Source organism: Trachurus japonicus, chromosome 5 (genome assembly GCF_045865225.1).
Source record: "Trachurus japonicus isolate A0001 chromosome 5, Traja_1.0".
Taxonomy (NCBI): Eukaryota; Metazoa; Chordata; class Actinopteri; order Carangiformes; family Carangidae; genus Trachurus; species Trachurus japonicus.
Window position 1 is genome coordinate 23,164,528 of NC_140911.1, and position 22,271 is coordinate 23,186,798.

At 41.7% G+C, this 22,271-nt stretch overlaps 1 protein-coding gene across 2 annotated transcripts in view; it reads left to right on the plus strand.

Moving 5' to 3' along the window:
* grm7 (glutamate metabotropic receptor 7) overlaps window positions 1-22,271 on the plus strand; it is a 304,574-nt gene that overhangs the window by 277,045 nt on the left and 5,258 nt on the right. Inside the window, exons 9-10 of one of the 2 annotated variants that reach the window (XM_085776778.1) lie at window positions 19,242-19,488; window positions 21,444-21,466. In XM_085776778.1, coding sequence (XP_085632904.1) covers window positions 19,242-19,488; window positions 21,444-21,448 — 252 coding nt within the window. In that variant the 3' untranslated portion in view covers window positions 21,449-21,466. The remainder of the gene's footprint in view (window positions 1-19,241; window positions 19,489-21,443; window positions 21,467-22,271) is intronic. The other variant, XM_085776777.1, reaches the window with a different exon arrangement.

Sequence of the window (22,271 nt, forward strand, 5' to 3'; positions counted from 1 at the left end):
TTATTGGAAAGGGACAAATTAGATATATATATTTTATAGGTTCACTGGTGGAGCCATATCTTTGCATTAATTTTCCATATTACTGTTCATTCTATGCAGATGAATGACCAGCAACACTTCACTTCAAGTCCTCTTACTTACTATTTATAATCAGTATATACATATTTAATAAATGGTTTGTAAAACACTATAATTTCAGCTGCGATATAACTCCTACCTCCTCCACACATAAGTAGAGGCTGCTCTATGTAAGGAATAATAAATGATAATATTAAAACTGACCCACTAACCATAGAGCAGAATACATTATGTCCACGTCTGTCCACCGCAGCTCCTCTGACAGGTGACACAAACTTTGCAGTTCCCATGGCCTCTTCAGTGGAAAGTTTTTCATGTGATGCATAAACAGCAGGAAATGTTTGTGTAACACAGCTCTGATGTGGCTGATCAGGAAAACATTTAAATAGGAACTATGCATGATTTTTACCTTATGATCCTTTTAACCTTAACTAAACAGCTTCAGAGTAATTGTGATGGTTAAATTAATTAAACTTGTAACTTGTTACTTGGAGAATGGAGGCTCTCTGCCTTACACGTAGCATCTCTTGGCTGACAACCAACGTTGCAAGATCAGTGCACTGACCCGGTGCCCAAGCCCTCGTACCATAACCCGTAATCTCTTGTTTATGACAGATAAGATCCATGGGTTGCTTTCTCGCTGGCTTCGTTAAACAAACGCACATGGCCGGGAGGAGGGTTAGCAAAAAAGTGGAAAAAGCACCCTGCAAGTGACTTGAATATAGTTCAAACAGAAATATGAGTGGAAATAAACTCCAAATCTTGACTGAGAGGCTTCTAGTGTTTCTTTGTGTGTTTGTGTTGTGTACACACACACACACACACACACACACACACACACTGTAAGGGGTGCAGCTGCTGCCTGTGGTCCAAGGTTGCATTTAATGTTATTGCAGATGTTAGGAACATGACCTCTTGGTTGGGGCCCAGCTGTGCAGCAGCCTCACATAAGTCAGGAGTTATTCATATCTGAAGACACAGTGTGGAGTCTACTGATGTGTATGTGCAGGGCTATCGTGTCTCAAGTGTTGAGCGGCTTCTCTATTTTACAAGCATCTGAGAAGAAAGACAAAGACTAGCAGGATGATTGTGTTGAGAACAAAATGCAACTCAAGTTAGGTTCAATTAGGAACATGGTGAACAGTGACATTGCTCAGTGAACTGGTTTATGTGAAACTCCTGTGGGGAGACATCTGAAGGGAAGGCAAGATCCTTATCATCACATACTGTACTGTCACAGATTCTAATATTTTTCTTATTGTTTGTTGATATTTTGGTTTGTTCTGTTAAATCTATTTTAGACATCTATTTCTTGTCTCCGTCCTGGGAGAGGGACCTTCCCCCCTCCACTGCCCACACCCCCTCTGTAGGAGGAAAAGGTTGATAACCACTGATTTAAGCAGTGTGTGTTTTAAAACCATTTGATTTTGAGCCACATTAATAAAAGTGAGTTGACTAGTTAGCATACAGAGTAGAGCACTTACAGAGTATGGACACCATGCTGTGCATGGAAGCAGATTAGATTCTTATAGCTTAAAAAGGATATTTAAGATACGATCAGAGGACTGGGGAAGAAGAGGCTGCAGCTGCAAAGTGCTTCGAGAGCAGATTCAGCAGTGATTGTGGCTTGTGGCTGCCACGAGATAAAGATTATTTCTGATGTAACAGAGATGAAAACGTGAAGGGGAACAGAGCAATGGAGAGATCTTAGGAAAGCCAACAGATAGATAGAGAGACTGAGGAGGAGGAGTGATATCGTGGTCCTTTTGCACTTAAGTGTCAGTATACAGCAGCAGCAGCAGTCCTTCCAAAGTCAACTTCTAACACTGTCAATCACAACGCACACAAAGAGAGGCTGACTCCAGAACAGTCTGGTATACCCCCGAAACCAAACCCAGAGGGTAAGCTGTCTCCTACAATCTACCCAACACTGGCTTCTTATTGATTCATTTCCAATTCTTAAAGTGAAACAACTCATGAAGTACACTGAATGATGCTCCAGAGTGAGTTTGTGCTTCCTCTTGGAGTGATGTGTGGTCAGTTAACACAACTCCCTCAGGCCCCTGATTGAACTGAGAGATGAGTCTTCAGGTGTTCAAACTCAATAGGAAAAGCTTTTCACAGTCAGATTTATGGTAAACTAATATTTAAGACCCTTGAGACAGCTGTTAGCCACCTACTTTATTACCTAGCTGACTTGCAGGCATCAGCTGGGTTTAATCAGAGACGCAGGGTCCATGGACGCAGCATCTTTGTGTATTGAGGACTGCAGCCAAGACTCAACTACAGATTTATTATCACTCTTCTGTGACACAGATCAAAGTGAATGCAGCAGTCTTGTCCTCCCACATATTTTTTTCTTTGTAAAAACTTGATTTATGCACTATCCACAGTGCACCTGGGCCCTGTTTCAGAAAGCAGGCTCAACAAACTCTGAGCCGTATCCTGATCTCCGAGTTGACTGAGCCTGAGCGAGAAAACTGTGAGTTTTTGGTTTCAGAGCTGATCAGAATTAGTTCAATCAACTCAATCAAGTACGTTGAGCCTGAGGTAAGTGCATGAAAGAACAAGAACAAACAGCCACCTGCCAGGCAGCAGGTTCAAAAAAAAAAAATCGGAGCGATGTTTTTTTGCCGTTAAATAAACATGTGCGCTGCGATATCTGATCAATGCCACATCCATTGTGCTCTGTCTCTGCTGATCGCGCTCATATGGAACTTTTCTTATTGAAAGTGCAGCCAAACACCAGACTGAAGAGAGAGGAACAGCAGAGCTCCTCTGACAGCTCCTCTGTGGAGCTGCAGGAGAGCTGCCACGTCTTTTTATTTTTTTATTGCAGCGCCGTTATTACAGGTGATGCACATCTATAATTGATCCATGTTAAATACACACATGCGCCGCCAGCGTTGTAACCGGTCACAAATCATTGCTATACGGCATGTTGTGAGCTTTAAGATCTGCACGACACCGGCTCACAACCCAAGCGTCACAGCCGGGTCGGGAGGAACAGTAACAACAACGAAGTAGTTTGATTTTTTTCACTCGCCAGAGTGGCCAGTCAACCGGCTTCCTTTACTCGCCAAAGCATCAAAGTTAGTCGCCACTGGCGACTGGCGACCGCTAATTTTGAACCCTGAATGCACCTTCAGAGTTCCCCTCATATCAGGTTTAACATGCTCAGAATTTTCACTAATTATACTTTCTGAAATAGGGCCCTGGATTTCTAAAATAGTTGAGGGATAGATTATAGGCTGTGTCACGTTATCAGCAGCTAATGTATTCTGGAGTTTGCAGCAGAGATATAATGGGAACTAAAGAGATCTGCAAACTCACTTCTTACTACTTGACTTAGGCTACTTGCTTTACTACTACATTTTCCTCTTCAGATTCCAACCCACCGACACACATAACATCCCCTGAGGACATTTCTACTACTTTAAAATGAATGCAGTTATGTTTCCTTCTCACCTAGTCACCCCACCCAAGGGGGTGGATCGGACCACAGCTCACAGTCGGCCATATTGGAACGGGCAACTCGCACAGACAGTTGCATTAGTTCAGGTGGGTGATCCTGTCCTCTGCACTAAAAAAACTATTCATAACTCTGAAAAATAAATCAGTATGTAGCTTTTACTTTAACTATTTGCATAATGTTACTTTTACAAAAAAAAAGTACATGATTAAAATTATCCGTGATTTTAAGTATGCTGCATCATAACTGCATAAACGTTTATAAAAAATACACTAACCGTTTGTAAATCGGACAAAAACTGATCAAATTCTGGTCATATAGCAGAACATGCACCATAGGCTTAATGCTCTGAGGGAGAGAGTTGCCCGTTCCAGGATGGCCGCTGTGTGGCTACGCCGTGTCATTGGGCAGCAGCGGTGGGTGAGTCATCTCGGCTTCTTATATACTGTATCTATGACCCCACTGATCTGCTGGGGGCCATGCTGAAACTATACCACACCTACACTAAAAACACACCTCATTTTCTTGTGTTACAGTACATCAAATTCAGCTCCTGTGTGGTATGGACATTTTGAGTTCAATTAACAACAACAACAACAATAATGATATAAAAAAAAACACTTCGGACACCTGCAAAATTATGTTAATGTCAAAAAGAGATTATAGGAGTTTATTTCATTCAGGGTTACATTACACATTAAAAAAGAGTTTTGTGAAATGCAAATTTAAGAGTCTGCATCAGATATGTGGAGCTAACAAAGGCGATGGCGGCCCCTGGAGGCCCCATCAGATGACCTCCTGCTGTAAAACACAAATCAACACAAGCAGGGGCCACTGGTGTCAGATCGACCTGCTATCCAGCACCATGTAATCCAGTTAAACGCAGACCATCAACATCATCCCCCGACTTTCTCTAACTACGGTCTATTGATTATATGCCATGTGCTGTGTGTGTGTGTGTGTGGATAGTGCATAGCGCAATTGGTATTTTCTGTTTCCTCTGAGGTTTCTGCTCCAGCACTTAATGCAGATAATAAGCTTGGTTTAGGACATACACTTATTCACACACTCCCACACACACATACACCCACACCGCTGCTTCAAGCTCCAGTTCAGCAGTGCCACACCTTGCACTGCAGCTAAAATGTACATTCATAAACAATACCTGATCTGAATTTTCTGATCATCATTCATTTAATTTACAACAACGACTTGTTTTGTCTGATCACACACAAATACACATTTAATGTGTCTTTAGTACGAGAAAATCCGCAAACCATTAGTGGGAAAGAGCAGTAACTGGAGGAGTTTAAGCTTTTTTTCCCTGAAAAATAATTCATCATTTTTGATAGCTGCTGATTGAATTTCTGTCAGTCAATCGACAAGTTTCAGGTCAACATACTGTATATGCCTCATGCTATTTTTTTTTAACTGTAACTGTTGACCCACGGAAGAATAGTTGCTGCAAATAAATATGTTTGATATAATGATAATGAAATCAACTCCAACACAAAGACCATCAGTGTGTAAACACACACATCCAGCCATGTCATTAATCATGATGCTGCTTGTAATCTTTCTCCTTGTGTGTGCGGTAAGGATGCTCCTGCAGAGATGGGGGTGAGGGCCGGAAGAGGGCTCAGTGAGGAAGTGTGAGGTTCCAGGAGGAAACTAGGAGGAGATTTAAAGTCTCAACCTGCCACTGAAACCCTCAGACTCCCTTCTACTTTCATTTTCCTGTTTGTCCACACTCCATTGTAGGACATCCATTCAGAAAGCTGTAGGTGGTGCAGCTGCTGCATCCAGGTTTTCCTGAGGCTGAAGCTTCCAATCAGACATCACCAGATAAATCACACATTGACACCTGCTGGACTGAAGGCGCCCGGCTCAGTCAGCAGTGGAGCTTACATGATTAGAGGAAGATACAGTTGAACATGGACGAAATCTGTGTTCCATTAATGAAATGAGTGCACAAACGCCTTCTCCCATGGAGCCTTTATTGCATTTTCAGTGGACTCGGTGGTTGTGTATGGGGGCCTCTTCCCTCGCAGGGTTGATATGAAGCTGCACAGATATGAAAAACCTCTTTAAACTGAAGTCACCAGGAGTGTTGAAATGACAAACACTCAGCATTAAGCTGCAGAGACGCATGAAGCCTTTGTGTGGAAACCCTGCGGGATGCTGGGTTGAAATCATGTATGAGGTGGCTGATTTTGTAGAACCAAAACAACATAAACCAAAACAATAATACTGCCTTCATTTCCATTTACTGTTATGCGAGCGTCCTTATAACATGAGTAGGGGTGGACACTACATGGGAGGTTCCATATGGATGCTCCAGCATAAAAATCATATTAAGAAAAAGTCCCTTGGTCATTTTTTTCTGTGAAAAAGAAATTGCACAAATGATCACTCCAAATGAAATCATGACTCATTGTGATGTGATTCAGGTGATATGGAAGTTCCTGTGGGTGTGAGTTGGAACGTTCTGACGTCCAAATGATCTCACAGAATTCATCTTGTGGGTGTTTTGTGAATCTTCCGCCAGCAGGACAGCATTGATTATTACTTCAACCATGACAACAGAGACCCCCTAACCTTAGCAGAGCACTTGATTCAACCAAGCATCAACCCACGAGGCTAAAAATTGAAGATCACACAAAGACACAAAAAGCTGCAATTCCTCTACTGACCACTAGAGTGCATCTCCAACAGTGAGTCAGTACTTAATGGACTCAATGTTAAGATGTCCAATAACTTTACAGCAGAGATAAGCATGTTGCCTGGTACAACAAATCAGCTTTGGCCTGTATGGCCAAATTGTAGAGGGGCTCAATTTATGTAACTCACACTCAATATTTTGTAAACAATTAAAGCTCTGCATAATTGAGGGCATGACTGCTTTGAATGACAGGTGGCTGAACGTCTGCCTGCCGTACGCCAAAGTCTAATGTACAACCGTCTCAGTTCCATACACACCCCTACTCTTTGCCAATATTTGAATAAGCTGGTAGTCCAGAGCAGCTCACTCTGGGTTTTAAAACAATTCTGATATCATGAAGTCACAAGTTACCATGGTCCTGTTGCACCCAGGGATGTATTTTGGTTGCACCTCCTTACTATCTTCTATGGCCTGAACCCTAGCATATAAACAGCCTCTTTAACATGCAGGTGATGTATTTTGCAGAAGTGATGTGTCTTGACATCACCCACAGACGATGAGTCTCTGCAGACAGCAGCGTGTCCTAATCTTCATGTCAAACTCAGACTCCTCGTTACTGAAACGTGTAGAAACTTTCCTCTCTGCTCCACTTTCCTCTTAAAGTGTAACCTCCCCTTTTTCCTCACTTTTTGCTATCCATTACTTCTCAATGTTAAACTCTCTCCTTACCTTGCAGTAGCTCATTCCTCTCTCCTTCTCCCTCCCTCCCAACCTTTAACACCTCCCCCTGTCCTCTCATCCTTCTCTCGTCTTTCTCCCCAACATCTTTTTTTTTTATGATAACCACACTCTGCGACTTCACCATCAATCTTCTGCTGCTGGCCGAGGCCTCTTAAAACTTCCCAACCTCTCTCTCGCTTTCTCTCGTTCTCCCTCTCTCCTTTTCTTTCACTCCACACCTATTCTCTCTTTCATTCATCATTTACAGAACTCTCACCACACCTGTCTTCACACTCACTATTCTCTGGCTGTCTCATCCCACTTAACCTTCTCTCACCAGCTCGTCTCTCCTCCTCCTTTTCACACAGCTCTGCCAACCTTTCTTTCCCTATCTCAGCCCTGTCATTCTGTCACCTCCCTCTATCTTTTATTCGTCTCTCTCTTGCCATCACTCCCCACCTGTCTTTCTTTCACACTTATCCCTCAGTCACAACTTTCCATCCTCTGCCATTTTATTAGCTCTCTCCAGCTTCCAGACTGTGTTTAAATCCACTGCTCCCCCGCCAACTCTCCCATTTAAACCCAGCGTTCACCACTTTACACTAATTTATTCCTGCCGCACATGTGGTGCTAACGTGGCATTAGCCCAACTTATATCCACCTCTGGTGACCAGTAGAAATCTGGTTACGGCTCAGGTTGAGCATCAGCATAGCGCCCCAGAAATTACATTTATATCTCACTGAATGGATTTTCCAATTACATTATGCTCCCAAATGTAATCACAGCCTGGATTATGTTTACAGGCTGCTTTTGTTTGAATGAATGAATTGTATCTTTATAATAAATAATATAATAATACATTTTATTTATACAGCACTTTTACAGCTCTCAAAGACGCTTTACATAAAACCAAATACAGAGGAAATAAAACACAAAAAAATACGTAAGTGCTCAGTGCAGAGAGAAAGAAAGAAAAATAAATGAAAAGTACATAGAAGGACAAACAATGCGCAATAACTATGTCTGTTTGTAATTACTGTAAGAAAACTGATGGTGGGTGGGGGGCTGGGGGTGGCACAGAGAAAGACAGCTATTGTTGCAGGTTAAAAGCAGATAATTTACAAATGTGGTTCTTGAGTAATGATTCGAAGGTGGATGGGTCAGAACAGTCACAGATGTGTTTGGGGAGGGTATTCCTGAGGGAGGGGCGGCTGTGGAGAAGGCTCTGTTGCCCCAGGTGCGGTGCTTGGTCCTGCGCGGGTGTGAAAGGAGGTTTGCATTGGATGATCGGAGGTTGCGGGAGGGAGTGTGGTGGTGGAGGATGTCTGTGAGGTAGGAAGGGGCCTGGTTATGGAGGGCTGTAGGTGAGGAGGAGGAGCTTGAAGTTAATTCGGTGTGGGACAGGGAGCCAGTGTAAGTTTTTCAGTACAGGGGTGATGTGTTCGCGGGAGCGGGTGTGGGTGAGGAGGCGGGCAACGGAGTTCTGAATGTACTGAAGTTTGTTGAGAACCTTGGATGATGAGCCGTAGAGGATCCTAATGAAGTAGTCGAGTCGTGAGGTGATGAATGCGTGGATGAGAGTTTCGGCGGCAGAGAAGGAGAGTAATGGACGAAGGCGAGTGATGTTCTTGAGGTGAAAGAAAGCAGTTTGGGTGAGACGGTTGATATGATGTTCAAATGAGAGGTTATTGTCGAAGATGATACCAAGGTTACGGATGAACGGGGAGGGTGACAGGGTGTGTTATCGATGCTGAGGGAAAAGTTCTGGGTTGATGTGGTGAGGGATTTTGCGCCGCTGAGTATGATTTCAGATTTGTCACAGTTCAGTTGAAGGAAGTTACTTTGCAGCCATGATTTTAGTTCTGTCAGACAGTTGGTGAGGGTGGAGTGGGTGGCAGGTGTGATGGATTTTGTAGAGATGTAGATTTGGATGTCATCAGCGTAGCAGTGGAAATGGAGACCGTGACGGCGGATGATGGAATCAAGGGGGAGTACTGTAGGTAGAGGATGAAGAGGAGAGGACCAAGCACAGAGCCCTGGGGGACGCCTTGAAGGAGGGGGACAGTGGAGGAGGTGCAGTTGTTGATGTGGATGAACTGCCAACGAGGTATGATTTGAGCCAGGAAAGAGCAGAGCCAGTGATGTTGAGTGATGTTTGTAGGCGGGACAGGAGAATGGAGTGGTTGATGGTGTCGAAGGCTGCATTGAGGTCAAGGAGGATCAGTATGTTGAGGTGCCCAGAGTCTGCAGAGAGGAGGAGATCTTTTGTGATTTTCAGGAGAGCGGTTTCAGTGCTGTGTTGTGGGCGGAATCCAGATTGGAAGGGTTCATGCAGTTCATGAGAGCGGAGGTGGGTTTTGATTTGTGAGGCGACAACATGTTCCAAAATTTTTGACAGAAAAGGGAGGTTTGAGATTGGACGAAAGTTTGAGATGGTGTCAGGATCCAGGCCGGGTTTTTTGAGGATGGGGGTGACAGCGGCCGGTTTCAGGGATTGGGGGACATACATGTAGCCAGAGGTGAGGGAGGAGTTGATGACGGTAACGATGAGTGGGGAGATTGCTGGGAGACAGACTTTGATGATGGAGGATGGTATGGAGTCCAGGAGGGATGTGGAGCTTTTCATGTTAGTGATGATGGGGAGGAGTTCCAGGGGGGAGATGGGAGTGAACTGTGAAAGGGGTAGAGTGGTCGGAGCGGCAGGAGGTTGAGAGTCTGAGGTGGTGTTGCTGAGTTGACTGTAGATGGTGTTGATTTTTGACTGAAAGAATGACAGGAAGGATTGCATTTATCAACTGTGATGGAGGAGAGGGTGTTGTCACAGGATTTGAGGAGTTTGTTGATGGTGGAAAATAGAGTTTTGGGGTTGTTGGAGCCAGAGTGGATGAGCTGTGAGTAGTAGGTGGACCGGGCAGTATTGAGGGCATTTTTGTAGTCTGAAAGGTGGTCTGTGTAGGCATGGAGATGAACTGTGAGAGTGGTTTTCTTGTATTGTATTGTATTGTCGTTCAAGCTGGCTGTATACTTTACTGTACATAGTGCACAAAGCACAGGACTTAGTTAACAGAGACCAGGGTCGTCTCTGTGGTTTAAGCAACCAAAACTCTTTACTGGAGACAGCTTGTTTTACAAGGGCAGATCAACACCATCAGTAACTGTATGAATAAACCAAAACAATGTTTAACTGAGTTCATACTTATAAATACAGGTAATTAGAGTACAAACTCACATGGGCAAAACAGTTTATTACGTAAAAAATGAGTTTCTCTAAGTTATACTGTGGAGCCTTGGTGGACGACTTTGTGTTGTTTTGTTGATATGTTTACTGCTTCCAAACCTGCAGCTGTCTTATCTCTGAACTCTCTTTAAAGCTTTTAAAACATCACAAGTGAGTCTGACACAGAGTAACAGCTTTGTTACTTTACTCACACTGACACATAGTTTATCATAAACAAGTTTTATATTTCTGCTTCTTGTTCTCATATAGATACTGTCAGCAAATGTGGGGCTTTCGGGAAGATCAGAGAGTTCATTTATAGGCTGCCGTCTCCTGCCCCTGAGTTTATAGACTTTATATTTAATGTCAAAAGAGTAAAAGAGGGTAACAATATTACATTAAAGTGGAGCTATTAGACACAGATATTCATTATGAAGTATCGAAAATGGCTGCAATAAATTAGAAAAATGGTCATTAATTGACTGGGGGGCCACTGGAGGGGGACCATCTGAAGGCTGAACAGGGGCAATAAGCACCTAACAGGCACACCCATTATATGTCATAAGTGAGTCCACAGGGATGCCCTGTGTGGACCTCAGGGACAGAAACTCTGCCCTGTGGTACAGCAGGGATTGCCACTTACCATCAGCTGAGACCAGACACGGCATTGTCATCCCACTTATTACCCATCGGGGACAGAGCTCAGAGCCCAGCAGACAGGATCCTGATGGGAAGTCATCATGTCGCCATCTAGTGTTGATGTTGAAAGCATGTGGAAATATTCATGAGCTCTCCACAGGGAACTGAAGGATAGATTCAAGAAGGAAGCCTGCATTTAGTTTTATTACTGGATTATTAATAGTGATGTATGAATGTGAGGTGAACTTTTAACAGCGGTAGTTTGATCCACAGTATGTCATCATGTTATCACTGGTTTACATTAAAAAATATGCTTCAATGAAAAAATCCTGAACTGAAAAGAGTCAAGGATGTAAAGTTAATATAGTAGAATAAAACAAAGTTTCATTAAGTAGAAATGTGAAGTGAAAAATAAAGTTAAAAACTCAAGTACAAGTACTAGACTATGGAGAAAAAGTACTTATATACATTCCATTACTGCAAAACAAGATGCAATAAAAGAGGGGGGTTAAACGTCTGTATGTATTAAATTTATATTCATCCATGTTCATATTTTTATAGTCAAATTGGTGCCAGAGATTTAATTCAGTGCTTTCAGCCTTTTCTCATTTCCTTCTTTATAATTTCCATTTACCACACACTATGTATTTTGAATTTGAATAATAATATTGTGCTTGGTCCTTGACCCAGGCGTAACCCCCACACATGCATATGAACGCAGGAGCATTACATTAGTCATCTGCTGTTGGAACAGGACGTGTGTGTATTTAGGTCAGTGAACACAGGTTCCTGTATGTAAATTCAATCCAACATCCATAAAGCATGCAGAGCTCGTCACGTTGACAGACTGTCGGAGCTCTGACCTGCAGCAGAATTCACTCAAGTATAAAAAAAAAAAAAAAAAAAAATCATGCACAGATTCATGCAAAGCCTCCACTGCAGCTCCAGGATTCTAATGCTGTCTCGAGGCTTTACTCGACATCCAGAGAGGGGGGAGGCTGGTAACATTCAGAGCACAGTGGACTCCCCCATGGGATGAACAAATAGATGAGATAATCCTCATTATCCCCTAAAACAGTACAGTAGACACCACACGGTTTTTGTTCACACATGGAAATTTCATACTCTCACAGCCAAGGCACTGCAGGGAGACATAAGTGTAGAAAATATAGAATTTCATCATGACTGTCAGTATCAGCAAAATGCACCCGGTGGCCTCTGCATGTGTTAACAGAAAATATACATGGACCTATTTATTTATCCTGCAGCTTGGAGCAGGAAATCAGTCCTAGATGTACTTATGTCTAATGTTTCAAACCACATCTGCCAGGAAGTTACAGCACGTCATCATAAATATATTGCTATGATAATATATCATCATCGTTGTAAGTCCTAGTTAGCAGCTTTAAATGTTGTCTCCAATAAATCACTCTGATGTAGGAGTGATTTTACTCTTTCAGCTCTCTTCCTTGGAGAAACTCAGGGAGAGAAACGCTGACGCAGGACTCTGTCAGAGGGGAGATGGTTCTTTGTGATAATGAGCTTATTAAAGGGGCCATTTGCACGTTTTCTCTGCAGCCAAATGTGGTTTTGTGCTCTGAGCAGGTATGATGTCCGCTTAACAAGAGCTTTGGCAGTCACTGTAGCTGCAAGACCAGCAGTGATACCATACCCACAGAGTGGCATTATGTCTTCATTGTTAATGCTAATGTTACTGTAGCCATATAACTTAGCTCACAGTAACAGGGGGAAATGATATTTTGCAGTTTAAGTGATGCAGACACAACCCATAATTTTGATCTTTAATACAGCTCCTCATTTAATTAAAGACTCAACGCTGTGAATACTAGTGATGTAGACACTAACACTGTGTGGGTTTATCTGGGATCCCACTAACTGCGAAATTCCTTTTTGAAAAAATGTCATAAATGCTGATGTGACCAGGAGCAGCATGGGAGTAAACAACATCCTTCTGCATTGCTCTTCCTTTGTACCCTTTTCTGTCTCGCTCATCTCTGGATCTTCCTCTTTCTCTCTGTCACACATGATATCAGACAGTCGCTCCACACAGCTGTCTCCTTTTTGCACATCTGGCTCTGTTTCCACTCAAGTAGAAATGTAGTTCTCCTGAGCAGATATTTTAGGGATGTCTTGTATCTTGTGCTCAGTGATAGAAGGCGTGTTCACATCCTGTACTTAATCCCAAACTGTAAAGATACTGCAAAAGTTTTTTTTTTTAGCATTAATCAAAAGTATGAATTCTTGTAAATGTTTTGTAGAAAAACAATGCAGGAATGGATCTATTGTAGCTGATTTGTGGACTAATTTTCAAAGGCTACAGCTAATTATTATTTATATGATTTATCAAAGGAGCTATTGGTACATTTTGATGCTGCTACATAGTCATTATTATCAACAGCTTTTTACAGTAGTAAAAGCTCAGCATCAGACTTCATTCCTTTACTCAACAACAGCTGTATCCAAAGGGGGAGGAAAGGAGAAAATTAATGGCACTGCTTTCCTTCCAATAAAACTAGCATGCTAATCAGCTAGCCTTGGCCTGTCTTATCATTTTTTCGATATCAACTCACTGTAGCCTCTGATCTGCCCTGAAGACACCAAGCAACACACCATGAGACCATGTTTGATGCCAGTGTAAACTTAAAGATTGCCCCTTTAATAATGTGTAATAATTGGCCGATTGTTTCGTTTGTAAAATCTCATCCCTATATAGGATGTATTTATTATGTATTTAATTCTCTATGCGCTACACTTCTCTCTTCGACCCTGTTTACACCTGGCATTAACATCCGTTTTAAGTGATCGGATTGCAATCAGATTTGCTTTGCTTGACCACATGAAAGTACATGTGTAAATGCACCCAAGACTCATTGAGGATGGATTGTGATCTGATTGGCCAAACCACCTCCGAAGGTGGTCTGTATCTGCATACAACTATGCAACACTATGCTTGTGCTCCTAAAATTAGTATTTGATGCAGTACACCCACTGTCAATCAGATGCATGTCTTTTTTTCTCGTATATCAACCTTATGTTTCTGACATCCAGCTGAGCACACACATCGTCACACCCTGCAGCTCCAGTGCTCTTACATAATTGTTGTTACTGTAGGCTGTTTGCCTCCATATGGGGCCAAATACTGTGCTGTGCCTGCTGCTTTCATACAATGACACAGTGTCCTCCTGTGAGGAGGATCAGCCAATGTGAACGTGACAAGAACAGAAAAAAAAGATTTATTTCAGCCTGAAGCTGCTTTACTGAGAGAGAAAGAGAGAAGTTTTCTGCTCGACAAGACGAAAGAAAAAAAAATCTGTGTGTAACAGTTGCTGATTGTTAAAAAAAACAACTTTGCTGCACTTTCCCAGCATGCAGCGCACCAGCTGTGTGGTAGAGTTTTCACTCCCAACACTGATATGTATCAGTCTGAGCAGAGTCATAATGAGCCCTCCCTCCCCCTGTTTGGAGATCCCAGGGAAGACTAATTAATGGACTTTATTTACACCCACGCCCCGGCTCCCCGCTGAGACCATTTGACACGCAAACTCTACAAACACAGATGATGAGAAAAGATATGAAAGCCTTTGACGATGTGAGGTCTGAACAAACTCTGCCGTTATCAACAGTTCACAGATGAAACTGTGTTGAGCTTCTTTGAAATAATTTCAGAGATGTGGTCTCATGGACGGTCCTCTCAGGTGTGATAATGGATCTAACACTGCCGAGCCCTGTCGTCAGGCAATCAGGTCATTGACTGTTTGTGTTTTAGAGGCAGGAATGAATGAAAAAAGCATCTGTTTTTAAACTGCATCTATATTAAACAACCAAGGGTCTGTACTGTACAGTATACTACAAAGCAACTTCAACATTATGTTCAACATTATCTACTCCACAAGTCAACCCAGGCTTCCCTGGGTATGAGCGCGTTCACATGAAAGGGGCGGTGTCTGCAGCCTCTGACCAATCGAAAACATGGACATGTCTGGCAGTGGCCAGCAGCGGAGTGGCGTATTTCAACAATGCAGACAATAATTATCCAGCATTATGAAGAACTGACCGATCAAATCCAAGCAAAAAGCAGCACAGTCGCTGCAGCAAAGCAAAAAGGAGTGCAGCTCCATTATTATGGGTTTGACAGTTATCACGTTTGTGTATTCCACTAAATGGGCCTGTTGCCTACATGTAATTTTGTGGTGTGTATGCGATGCAGACTCTGGTGTGTGTCACCGGCCACATTACGACCAAAACCTAGATCTGTCATATGATGTTCATCTGAAAATGCCAGTGGGCTTTAACTGTCGCTGAACACTCTTGTGCTTTAGAGGGATCCTCTCACGTTCTATGCTCTGAGTTTGTTTTGTTTAGCCTACTGACTACTGACTTCCCCTCAGCCCTCTCACTTAGCCCTACGCCTTTGTTTCATGCATTGCTGTCAAGTATAGGGGCAAAACTTTAAGGGCTAAGGAGTAGGTTGCCACAATCCTTCAAACATAATGTTTTATAAACAATATATTTTATTGGTGACCATTCACTGGATGATTGAACAAACTAAGATCATAAACCTTCAAAAACCTTGACTATTAAAATAAATATTAACATTTTAAACTTATTTTTAAAAACACATAGATTCACATTTTACAGTAAATGATTCATTTCTTTACATCTTGCATTTGTTTGAATTATATCTTTAGTTACAAGGGTGTTTAAAAAAGTAGTTGACACTGGTCCAGCAGAACAGTAGGACACTTTATTTAGAACGCAAAACGTAACTTGATTCAAACTTGAATGAAAAAAATACACTGTCAATCATAAATCAGTGACTTAAAGACATAACAATATAAAAAGACAAGAGACAATTTAAAGTCTCATAAAACCATTGTGTATATAGAGTAACAAGTATAACACTTCCCTCTATAATGTGCCCTGGTGGATAATTCATAAACGTACAATTAGATAGAAAGTACATAGTTAAGTATGCTACATGAACCTTACCTACTGTATATGGTAGTGAATGTACTTTCCAACACTGGGGATGATTTTAATTGGTGAAATGATTCCTTTTTTTCAACCAAGGCGAACATGATATTTAATATTTCCTGCAGCCACTGTAGATAAGAACTGCAAAGCTGCGGTCCTGCTGTGTGTTTTCTTGATAAATGCAGGATCTGAGTAGCCCACAGGAAACAGCTTTTCAACTTAAGAAGATAAATGATCAACTTAACCTCGCCCGTGGTCCAGCTCCCAGTTTAATCTACAATCTCACTTTGGCTTTATTGTCCGGTAACAAAAAACCTCACAAAGATCAGGTCCCTGTTCCGCCTCTGATCATCAGTCGCGCTGCGTCCGACCTCTTCCTTCCAGCTCGGTTAGAGTCGCTGTCTTCCTCGAGATTCTCTTTTTTTTGTCTTTTGTCCTCTCTTAAAAATGGCCGGATTTTAAACGTTTGACCTACGAGTCTTACACACATACAAATCAAATGGAGAGATACACAGCCACGGGCAGACTCACACCACAAATCAGATGTGATTAGATTAATCTTCAGAAACATCTGACACATCATCTTATCAGAGAGCTGCCCTCTTATCACATGCTTAATTCACTGGTTTGTATCAGTCATAAGTGTGTGGGTCCATGTGTGTGTGTGCTGGGACTTCAGCCTGATAGTCAGACAGAGATAATATTTTATTTTCATTTCATTAATCAACCAGAAATTAGTGGTTGCATGGCTTCAGATTTTTTAAAGTCGACTCTAATGTTATGAAAGTCGAGTCGATGTAGTCAAGTAGTCACTGATGACGTCATTCATATTTTTCCTGTCATAAATAAAATCACAGGAGGAGAGAATGCTTTTTCAAATGCTTTGCAACAATCTCTTTCATGTATCTGTATCCATTATTTCGATCCTGGTTGGTTGGTTGTTGTTGTTGGTTATTGTGCGCGATGTAAAGCTGCCTATATGAGTTTTTTGTTTTGTTTTGTTTAATTTCCTGCTTATTCGACTGCGGGGGTGCAAGTGTTTTTTTGTTGTTTTTTTCATTGAAAAGCTGTGCGCTAGTGTTACCATACTACACACACAACTTTTTTTTATTATTATTATTAACGATCCGCGGAACACTTGCGTGCCGATCCGTGGAGAGCGATCACGGATCAACACTGATCATTGCACCACTAATGGCTCTCCTTCACAATCATCCACATCCTCACTTTGGACAACCTCACCTAGAATAAAATTACTAACCAAGTTTACCAAGACCGTGCATTCAGAGAGAGAAGACAATTTAAAACAATTAGGGTGATGGATTAGTTTCATTCAGCGCACAACTAATCAAGTAGTCGACTAGTCTGTGCAACCACCACCATAAATTGTGTTCATGTTCACTGCATGCTTCCTGTTTGGCAGGAGGCTTGGCTTTGACCTACGTAACTGATGAACAGTTATAGTGATGTTGTAGTAGGTGTGGTAGTTGTAGTAGTTTTTGAACAGGAATTTCCTTGCTGCAGTAGTCACACTTTGGCCCCATATAATCAGTGTTTAAAATGTAATCAATTGTATTGATTAATATACTGGTCTTGAGAGTTAAACACTTTTTTTTATGTCTCTTCGAAACAACATCCACATCACAACCAGGTTCACCACGTTTTGTGTTTTTTTGTTAAGCTCCACTCTGTTGAACACTCAGAGCCACCGTAGTTTATAAAAGATTATAAAGGACTATCCTACAGACATAAAGTAGAATCCAGGCTCAGACTTACTTTATAGCAACCAACTGTGTTTCACTATATTGTCTTAAATGTTTTGTTTGTTGTGATTTACACAGACATAGATTTAAGAGTAGAAGGATAAAGATGTTTCATTGGAAGGGTAGCACGGCATGGGGGTGGAACACGTGAGGAAGCTGGATGAGGCAGAGGGCAGGGGGCGGTTCGGTAAAGGCTGGACCAGCTGGGCAGGATAGATGAATGAGGGAGACCGAGTGACAGGCTGGAGGCAGCAGGTGGCGGTGGATTGGAGCTCCAGTCAGCAGCACACCCAGGCAGGCAGATGAGTAATGATCCTGGAAAGAGAGATAAAGATGAACTTGAACATAACATGAAGAACTAGGTCAGGTATCTTCTGTCCATCCTCTTTCTGGACTATCACTACCCTCTGACATCGACACACCAAAATAAGAGTTCTCCATCACTAAAGCACATTGAGGCTTCCAAAATAACCTCTGATCCCTGCACATTCACAGTGTGCAGGTTACTACAACAGCAGCTCAATGCTTCCTCTTTATTTAACACATCATTATTTAACAGACATTAGGAGACAAAACATCTGATAATTTCTGCTGGTTTAAACACACTCCTACTTTCCTATATTCCCCCACTTCCTCTTTTCTTTCTTTCCTTCCTTCTCTGAAAACACTCCTCCTCCTCCTCCTCCTTCTCCTCTTCCTCCTCCCTCCACAGTCTCCTGTGACTCAGCCTGTGACTTCTCTCTGTAAATGGTATACATCAGACTGTGACAGCAGGACCATAACACATAAAGACAGTGGGGTTGAACTCTGTGAAAGCCACTCTGGGAAGCCCATTACAGCACGGCCGGGCCTCTTTATGCATTCATCCCGGCCCAATATTAGCCCTCTATTGGGTTCAGAGGGCTGCGGCTCCGGACGCAAGTGCAATATACACAGTGCATAAAACATTTATGCTGTGGCCCAGCTGTCTGCTGCTGCTCTCTCCTGTAGGTGAGGGTCGAGAACACACTGGGTAATAAAAAACAATCTTTCACCAGCTCATGAAACATGTCAAAAGTTTGGTTCTTTAACACATCTCTGCCCAGGCTTATTACAGCTTGTGTTTCCTTAGTCAGTCAAGCACTTTTATTCAACAAGACAAACAAATGGGCCAATAAATGTCTCATATTTCACACTTTTCTGGTAATTTATTGTACATTGTTTGTTATGGTTTCAGGTGTGTGAGCCAATCAAAGGAGAGGTGACTCTGAGCCTCTCTTCTGATTGACTGACTGTTTTCTGACTTATAAAAGATAGAACAAATTTTAGGTAAAAACACACACACACAAATAGAAAAATAAATAAAAAATCCTGCAAGCGTTGTAAGGGGTAGGGCTTGGTGACTGCTGTGTTGTGATATCACAAAGTTACAGAAGTCCTGACAGCTGGTTTCAAGGCTCAGTTTCTGAATACATGCTGTATGCATGTGGAGTGGGGCTTATATAGAGATATTTTCACAGTATTAATACACTATCGAACCTATACCTGATCTATAATCAAAGAAGGCATGGAAATTCATTTTGTGCAATATGGGACCTTTAAAATAAACCCTTCATGCACCCATTGCATGCACCCATTGCATGAAGGGTTTATTTTAAAGGACAAACAGTTTAACTCTGCCTTTCCATCTAACCTTCCTTTCTTCCCTCTTCCAGCTGTACATCCAAACGACCACGCTGACCATCTCCATGAATCTGAGTGCATCCGTGGCCCTCGGGATGCTCTACATGCCCAAAGTCTACGTTATCATCTTCCACCCTGAGCTCAATGTGCAGAAGAGGAAACGTTCCTTCAAAGCAGTTGTCACGGCCGCCACCATGTCGTCCCGACTTTCCCACAAGGCCAGCGACCGGCCCAACGGAGAGGCCAAAACAGAGCTGTGTGAGAACGTCGACCCCAACAGTAAGTGCTCAGTGCAAAAACACTTTATATTAACTCCACACTGTTCCTGCTACAACATATAGACTGAACTAAATGAAGTGTAAAACTGGACCTAAAATCAATCGAAATGTAATAAAGCATGTTATTATTTTACTCATCCAACCATGCATTTCTTTCACCTCCTGAACTGACTGGATTTAATGTCACTGACTGCAGGAAGAGTTAATGTTGTGCCTATTTCCTCTACTGGAATGAAAACATGTTTTAATTATTTACTATTAGATTTTAAACTGTGTCACTAAAACATGTTGCAGCTGATTCAAGCAACTGTTGCAAACATGGTGACTTCTAATGATTGTTATATCATAATAAATATGACACATCACTTGGTTGTGGGAAGTGACCAATAGAATCCAGATGATTTCTTTTAACATACAAACATGTTGTTTCTTTAAAGGACCAATTCAACATTCAGAGAAATCCTCTTCCTCTCCTTCTGTCTGAGAGTCAGTAGTGGGCTAAATATGATGCCAAGAAAAGGTCAGGAAACCATTTTATTTAAACTCACATTTTGTATAGTAATGTTAATGGATTTTGTTTCCTGTAAACAGAGCTAGGCTAGCTGTTGCCCCCCTGTTCCCAGTCTTTATGCTATGCTTAGCTGTTCGCTGTAGCTTCGTATCATATGCACTGTAGAGATGGTGTCCTGTTAATCTGAACAACATACTCTCAGAGAGAAAGAGACGATGATTTCACTGACAGTCAGACACTCCTTTAAATATGAATAGAGCTACTTTCCATGTTTATTTCTTGCATGACCACAGCTGATTTTGATATTTGTTTGAATAAGTTGCCTTTTTATCTCTTTTGCGAAATAACTTGCCCTATTTCGAAATAATGTTAAATGCAATGTGCAAAAAAATGTAATGCTGCCTGGACAATTTGGAAACTTTATACTTTATACTTTATTTACAGGATAGGACAAGTTTAATTAACTCGACGACATTGAAAATGAGGGTAACCTCAATGTCTCTCGAGAATAAATAAAGGTTATAATAATAATAATAACGTACCAGCCAAATTATCATATTTGACTTTCTGTTTTTCCAGTTCACAGCTAGCTGAAGCTACATGATAACACTGCTGCATTAGCAGAGCACAGGTAGATATTAAATACTATTAAATATAGATACTTATATTAAAATACAAGTAGTGCTATATTGATTTGAAAAACAATTTGTAATCCAGGCAGAGTACATAGACAAGACATGATGTTTTCTAGGAGGCGGGGTTGGTTCTTGTTTCAGCTTTCATCTGTAGTCAGATTTTTACAGGAAGCCATCATTAATGTTTATCTCACTACAAATACAATTCAATTAGCTGAAAAGGTCTTAACTGAAAACAGATGTAAGCTGTCAGCACACTCTGTAGTGTTTAATATCTTGCAAATTCATTCAGAAACTCAGTGTAAGTAAAGGTGAAGTCCATGTACTGCAGGTTAATTTTAGTCCAGTTAGAACAGTTTAGTGTGTGCAAGTGTAAAAAAAAAAAACAGCATCATGTAAAATGTTTACCATGTTACTAATGGGATAGCGATTTAACTCTGACCAAATTCCATTCACTCTTTGCCTCCAGAAACCCCCATATTTTGCTCTGCTATGCTCAACACGTTTCAGTGCTGAGTATTCCTCTAACTTGACCATGGTGGACATGAACAGAGCATGCATTTTAGCAAGAGCATAATGAGCATGCACACACATCATTTTACTCCACAGGAAACCATAACTCTGATATGTGTTTTATACATATGTATTATTAAAGAATAAAGAAAGAGATTCAACCCAAATGTTCCCTGAAATAAAGAGTGCATAAATTGAAATTATATGCTAATGTGATCAAACTTCTACCCCGCTGTGGGTTTCTCTTTGGGGCTCTCGGGGACAACTCACCAAATCATGTTTTTCTCCCCCTGACAGGCTAATTTCATAATTTATCAGAGGTAAGAGCAAATTAATCTTCTTCTGCTTTGCTGTATTGACCTTGATCCATTTTCTTGTGGAGGTTTGATGAGAGGGGGAGAGAGCCGCTCTGGAGAGAGAGAGAGAAAAAGAGAGTGAGAGATGAGAAGGATGCAGGAGGGAGTGTGTGGAGGGAATGTTAAGTATACTTCTACAGCTCTTTATTGCAATCTTTCAATTGACTCATAACTTTTACATGAGGAGGGAGAGGAGAGCATAATATGACTATTTGAGTGGCAGATTTACAGTCGTTCTCCTGTGCTATACTGGGTGGCACTTTCACCGAACGTTTGACCCCCAAGACCTCAGATTTATACTGCACTGCTCCTGCGTTCATCAGGACATAAACTGTGCATGTGGCAGCCAGGAAGATCGCTTATTCAACACTTGTGAAGCGATATCACGAGAGAGAGTGGAGTTAGAGGAGACATTCTTCCTTGGACTTTTAAGATAAATCCACAGATTAGTCTAATCTAAGAGATTCGATGTCTTCCCAGTCAACCTCCTGTGCACTGTTTTCACCTGACATGCTGCTCACATCACACAATATATTATACAATAGTTGAAGTGATCTGGCCAAAAGAATCTTAATCACGCCCTGTACTGTACATTGCCGTCACTTCTTATCAGGCGCCACATGTGGCCAGCGGTTTTGACTTGCTAGCCCTACGTCACCCTGTTTACCCGTCTGAACCACTATGATGTGCAGCTACAGAGACTGCAGTGACCAGTTAGGCTACAATTAGCAGGCTAGCTGTTTAACTGTTAAAGGTACAGTATGTAAGA